We start from the raw sequence: 6,610 nt of genomic DNA, 5'->3' as shown, positions 1-6,610 counted from the left end.
GGGGCTGGGTGTATGTGTTGCCTTCATCATAATTTTATACTCATCACGACGCGCAGGTCACATACGGGTGTCGAATCGAAAGACTTGCACCTGGCGAGCCGAACACGTCCTCGGACACTCCCGGCACTAAAAGTCATACGCCATTTCATTTTTCATTTAAGCTCTAATACAATTTATATCAACATCAAAATGCAGTTATCAGGTTTGGCAACGAACTAACAGACCCTGTGCAGATACTGAAAGCAGTGAGACAGGCCTGTCTGCCCTTACCATTCCTGTTTAATGTATTTGCTGATAAAAGCATCAATCAATGTATAACAAACACAAAGGGGGGAGGGAGACTAACGCAGGCCATCAAACTTGTCGATGATTAAGCTATAGTTGCGGGTAGTCCAATAATATTATCCAAATTGTAGCTAAAGCTGAATGAAAAGCTGAGGAATATGGTATGAAAATGAATATTAATAAAACAAAAGTCATGATGTTTAGTAGGAAGCCACGTCCATTGCACGTGATGATCAGTGGTGAGACTGTACAACAAGTAGCACAGTTCAGATACTTTGGCCAGATCATAACAGAAAACCTTCAGCGTCACAGTGGAATAAAAACACGAATAGGTATAGCAAAGCAAGCCTTCAAGAGATAAATAGTCCCTTCTGTGTCAGAAAACAATATCCCTCGCCTTGCGTAAAAGAATAATGAAATCTTGTTTGGTCTGTTGAGCTGTATTGTGCTGAGACCTGGACATTAACCAAGAGTGACATTAAGAGGCTAGAAGCCTTTGAAATGTGGTGCTGGCGACAGCTGTAACGGATAAGTTGGGTGGAAAAGAAGTCCGACACTGAGATATTGAACATTCCAAGAAAGAAAACAGCTGTTGAATCAGAATAGAAAGAGACAAATTTTTGGATGGAACATAGGCTTCGATGTAGGAAAGTGTTGAAATCTTTGGAGGGTAAAATATCAGGGAAACACTCTCGTGGAAGAACAAGGAAGACATTCATGAACACATTTCTTTTGAACTCAGGATGCAGGAGCTACGCAGACCAAAAACGTACTGCATACCATCGACCCAGTCAGAGAAGACTAATCGCAGGGACCAATCAGTCATTGACCAAATGACTCAAAGAAGAAATCTTACATTTTGCCATAATCATCTGCTTCTCAATATATTTTAATCAGTACGTATTTATTCTGTTTTAATCTCTAATAACTAAAGCCCGGATTTGTATACAGTAACAGATTAGATTGCAAACTAATTGGATAGTAAAAAGTATCAATCACCGTCTCTTCCATAATGTAGCAAGAGTAACATAAGTTATAGGGGTTCTGATGTGCCGTACCCCTGACGTTTATGCAAACCCCGTGGCATATTCGTTGTGAAAGTAGACTATACTTGCTGCTCGCTTCAGTAAGTGTGCATTCTAACCTATTAATGCATAGAAATAAGGGCTCTGATAATAACCTGTAACTTCTTGCAGTGCGTCTGATATAATTGCATGTAGTATACGCATCATATAAATCCGATATCCTGTGCTAAGTAGCCCTTGGATTAAAATTAATTCTTCATTCAAGAACAGGTGGGAAATGTACCTTCTACATTACTCCCATGATTTTCATTATTTCTAATGTCCAAAGAAGAATGGACTTTAAAGGAAATAAAAGAGGAAAAATAATTAATTTGCATATTTTTTATTTTTTAAACAAATATATGTACAAAATAGTGGGATAGATGAGTTTGACATAATGGTTTGTGATCAGTGTTGATGGTAAAATTGAGGCTGTTTAGCCGATGAGTCCCTTAGCGGCCAAATGACCTCCAAGTCCGTAGCCCAGACCGGCTCCGTATCCCAGACCGGCAGCGTAGCCCAGACCGGCTCCGTAACGCAGACCGGCAGCGTAGCCCAGACCGGCTCCGTAACCCACACCAGCTCCGTAGGTGAGGGCAGGGCCGGCAGCATACCTAGCGATGGGGGCAGCAGCGATGGCAGGGGCGGCATACCTAGCAATGGGGGCAGCAGCGATGGCAGGGGCAGCGTGAGCAACAGCAACGGGGGCGGCATGAGCGACAGCTACGGGAGCCTGGCCGGGGGTCTTGTGTACGACGGCGTTGAATCCATTGACGGGATCAGCGGTGTACTCTACAGTACGGATGGTGCCGTCGGATTCAGCCAGGCTGTAGCTACCCTGGACAACATCTCCATCACGAGTCTCCTGCTGGTTCTTGGAGTCTCCGGTGTGGGCGTCCTGGACTCCATAGGAGAAGCTGTACTGGGGGTGAGGGTCGTAAGTGTCGACGGCAACAGGAGCAGCATGAGCTACAGCGACGGGGGCGGCGTGGGCGATAGCGGGGGCGGCATAGGCAACAGGTGCGTGAGCGATGGCGGGAGCAGCATAGGCACGAGCTGCTAGGGGAGCACCGGGGGCGTAGACGGCGGGAGCGCCCAGGATACCAGCCCTTGCGACGGCCACGATGGCGGCGAAGACGATGACCTGCAAGAAGAAAATAAAAAGACCATTAAGAAATGGAACATAGCTGTTATGTCACCAAGAACTCAAATGTATCTGAGCTGACGTTAAGTTTACAATCGGTTGTTCTTCTAATTGATTGGTTGCGGTTTGTGAGTGCGTCGCAGAATAATGAAAATTCCATGAGTGGGCCACGTCACGAATAAGGGGATGATTTATTTATTTATTTATTTATTTATTTATTTATTTATTTATTTATTTATTTATTGAATTACTGCGCATTACAGGATTTCTCATCTCTATTACAGTGGCAATTGTTTGCATGTGTTTGTTATTCAGTGTTTCTAATCGGTCTAATAACCTAATATCTGAACTATTCTAATATTATATTTACATTGAGAAAGAAACAATATTTCATTTCTAATCCTTACAAGGATCCCTTATACCAGGAAATCACACAAAGTGTTAACCGTCGAAAGCGTAGAAAACTAGTCTATTGTAGTCACATCTTCTAAAATTACAAGTACTGCCTGATATAACTGATCATGGGAGGCAAGGTAGAAAGAAAACTGGGACGTGAGTGGAGAATATTATCATGGGTTCGAATCCTCCAGCACTGGTTCGACATCTAGGATACGGCTACCCTGATGTGAGAGGCGCAAAGTAGAAACAAATGCGCCATGATGGTAACCAACTTTCTGTGAGAAGATGACACCAAAATAAGAAATACTGTTTGAACTTCAATATTTATTGCCCAGGCGTGTTCATGTGCCATTCTCGCTGAGGAAGTTCTGACGTTATGACACGCAAAGGACTACTTAGCGTAGTAGAAAATAAATAAATAGATAGATAGATAGATAGATAGATAGATAGATAGATTTTTCATTATAAGTGCCAAAATTACACTTAAGTAGTCACTGTCTAACTATCATGAAAAAATGAAGTAAACTACAATGCTACTGTAAAATCTTACTGTACATAAAATATCTAAATGATTATTTTACCACTTTAACAACTACTGTGGGGTTGCGGCACTGAACTGTGTTGCACGTGGGGATTTTACCTATTTTTACGTCCGGATGGCCTTCCCACCACCAACTCTATGTGGAGGGATGTAAACACTACTGCGTGTTTCTGTGGTGGTTGGCAGTTTGATTGTAAAGAGGAGAGTGCTGGGACAAATACAAACACTCAGTTGCCGAGCTAGAAGAATTAACCAACCCTGATTAAAATCCCCGACTCTGGCGGGAATCGAACCCGGGACCCTCTGATCCAAAGGCTTCAATACTGACCATTCAGCCAAGGAGTCATACTGTACATAAAATATATAGTATACTACACATACAAGGGTACTTTGCTCCCTAAACACAATAATAAATTAATAATTAAAGTTATTTATTAGCTTTACGTCCCACTAACTACTTTTACGGGTTTCGGAGATGCCGAAGTGCCGAAATTTAGTCCCGAAGGAGTTCTTTTACGTGCCAGTAAATCTACTGACACGAGGCTGACGTATTTGAGTACTTTCAAATACCGAACCAGAATCGAACCTGCCAAGTTGGGGTCAGAAGGCCAGCGGCTCAACCGTCCGAGCCACTCAGGCCGGCAATAACGATAAAATAATACCTACAAATGGATGACTGGGATTTACAATAATAATAATAATAATAATAATAATAAAATTCTCAGTCGGTTTTCAGTCATTCGACCGGGTCAGGAATGTAATGAATGAAGGGCTATCTAGCGGCAAGGATAGGAATGATGCCGGCTGCCGAAGCCTGTCGCACTCTGGCGCAATGATTAATGAATGATGTATGAAATCAAATGATACTGGAGAGTGACACGGAAAACCGGAGTACCCGGAGAGAAACCAATCTCCCCTCCGCTTTGTCCAGCACAAATCTCGTATGGAGTGACGGGGATTTGAACCACGTAACCCACCGGTGAGAGGGCGGTGCGCCGCCGCCTGAGCCACGCAGACTCTCCTCACACATACATAAACTACCTTGTCCGTTCTTTATCCCCTATTTTGAAATATGAACAGTGACATCGACTTGTAAACTCTGCGCATTATCGACATATTTTTATGTGCCGCGAGAAATAATCCATGGATATCTGCCGCCAAGTAAACCAGATCTGAATACCAGTTCGAAACTCGCTACTACTTGTAGATCATATTGAAGCCAGTTAATGTCGTAAGTCGTTACCTTGATTGCCATAGCTGCTTCTTGTGTGACTGCTGAAACCTGGAGATGCAAAGTGATACAGTCCGCGAAACACCGCCCACTTTATATACTGGTTGACCGGCTCGGCCTTGCCACATGTGGAGCCTTACAGGTTCCTCCCTTTCTATTTCAAGATCAATTTTTTGGACATGTCGTACGAGCGAGCGGTTTAAAGTGATCAACTTACAAGACTAGTTTTCTTGTTTGTTTAGTAATTGACTAACGGCACTACATTCTCTCAAAATCTGTCTTGTGATGCAATTATGAGTGTACAAATTCATAGAAGAAAGAAGGATTTTTAATAATTCAAAAGGCTGACAATGAATAAAAAAGGTGAGCTTCAAGATCTCGAAAAAAGAGGAGAATCTTAAGGAAAAATTTAGGACCACAGAAAAATGCTGATGGAGAGTGGAGGAATAGGAAAAATGATGACCTCTATAAATACACCGAAAAAAATCACTGTCACCATGCGAAAGCGAAGGCTAAAATTCTATGGGCATCTAGAAAGAATGGATGAGAAACGGCTAACTAAGAAAATATTCAAGTACATCACTGGACTAAAAGCTTCGACGAAGTGGGTGGGAGAGGTAAAAAGAGATGCAGTAGAAAGTGGACTTACAGTGGATATGGTTCACAACAGAAAAGAATTTAGAAGTCGAGTGGACAGCATCAAAACATTCCAGGAGAAACCACCAAAATGTAGACCCAAACTGGTCGTATCTGAGAAAGAAAGGAAGATCAGAAGTGAAAGAATGAAGAGGTTCTGGGAGGAGAAGAAGAAGAAGAAGAAGAAGAAGAGAAAGCCTTAAGTTCATTGCGATCCATAGGCGGCCAAATTCGGAAACAAGAAGAAGAATTCAAAAGGTTTGTCGCAAGGGTGAAATGATGAATCTACTGTTCCTATTGCCTCAATACCAGGTTAGCACATTGACTTATAACAAATAATAATAATAATAATAATAATAATAATAATAATAATAATAATAATAATAATAATAATAATAAACGGCACAATTTCACAGGTGTCCTCCTTCAACTACCTTGGAGAAATCATACTACATCGGGTCTAGACAGTAGGGGCAATTTAGGAAGAGCCACTAAACTCCATAAGGCGTAGGCTACATACTAACGTGAAATTACTGTAACAAGTGTCATACCGTGTGATGCAAAATTATGACACTACAAGACAGTTGTTTTGCCGGAAGCTTTATACGCCTCAGAAACCATATCCCTTGGAGGTTACCATAAATTATGGAAATTGAAAAGCAAGAAAGGAAAATTCTCCGGAAAAATATGGTCCCACGGGACAAAATGGAATGTGGTTTAAGAGGAGAACAGCCGACCTCTACTCATTGACTGACAGGTTCACTGATGCCGTACGCAAGACACGCCTTAAATTCTATGGCCATGTCTATAGAATGGAGCCTCCGTGGCTCAGGCGGCAGCGCGCCTGCCTCTCACCGCTGGGTTCTGTGGTTCAAATCCCGGTCGCTCCATGTGAGATTTCTGCTGGACAAAGCGGAGACGGAACAGGTTTTTCTCTGGGTACTCCAGTTTTCCCTGTCATATTTCATTCCAGCAACACTCTGAAAATGAAAACTTACAACCTGTTTTCCAGTCTTTGACTGGGTCAGGGATGGAATGAATGAAGCAGATATAGGCTATTAGTACGATGGGGTCGCCACTCCCAAAGTGATTTATTAATGGCTGATAGATGCTTTGAAATGAGAATGGAGAGTGTTGCTGGAATGAAAGATGACAGGGAAAACCGGAGTACCCGGAGAAAAACCTGTTCCGCCTCCGCTTTGTCCAGCACAAATCTCACATGGAGTGACCGGGATTTGAACCACAGTATCCAGCGGTGAGAGGCCGACGCGCTGCCGTCTGAGCCACGGAGGCTCCCCAGCAACACTCTC

At 42.7% G+C, this 6,610-nt stretch overlaps 1 protein-coding gene across 1 annotated transcript; it reads right to left on the bottom strand.

Moving 5' to 3' along the window:
* Nucleotides 1-1,785: 1,785 nt before the first annotated feature.
* Nucleotides 1,786-6,103, bottom strand: LOC136884767 (cuticle protein 21-like). The gene is made up of 2 exons (XM_068230046.1): nucleotides 6,056-6,103; nucleotides 1,786-2,493 (listed from the first exon to the last, which is right to left on the bottom strand). The coding sequence occupies exons 1-2, from the start codon at nucleotides 6,101-6,103 to the stop codon at nucleotides 1,786-1,788; spliced, it is 756 nt and encodes a 251-aa protein (XP_068086147.1).
* Between the last annotated feature and the right edge of the window lie 507 nt (nucleotides 6,104-6,610).

This window comes from Anabrus simplex, chromosome 13, assembly GCF_040414725.1.
Source record: "Anabrus simplex isolate iqAnaSimp1 chromosome 13, ASM4041472v1, whole genome shotgun sequence".
In the NCBI taxonomy this organism is placed as follows: Eukaryota; Metazoa; Arthropoda; class Insecta; order Orthoptera; family Tettigoniidae; genus Anabrus; species Anabrus simplex.
The sequence above is the reverse complement of the archived record's forward strand: the minus strand, read 5'-3'. Positions and strand labels throughout refer to the sequence as shown.

Excerpts from the sequence above, each read along its gene's own strand:
- LOC136884767 (XM_068230046.1), bottom strand. The coding sequence starts at position 6,103 with ATGGCCATAGAATTTAAGGCGTGTCTTGCGTACGGCATCAGTGAACCT. Across the intron at positions 2,494-6,055 it reads CGTACGGCATCAGTGAACCT|GTCATCGTCTTCGCCGCCAT; the intron begins GTCAGTCAATGA and ends TTCTTCTTGCAG.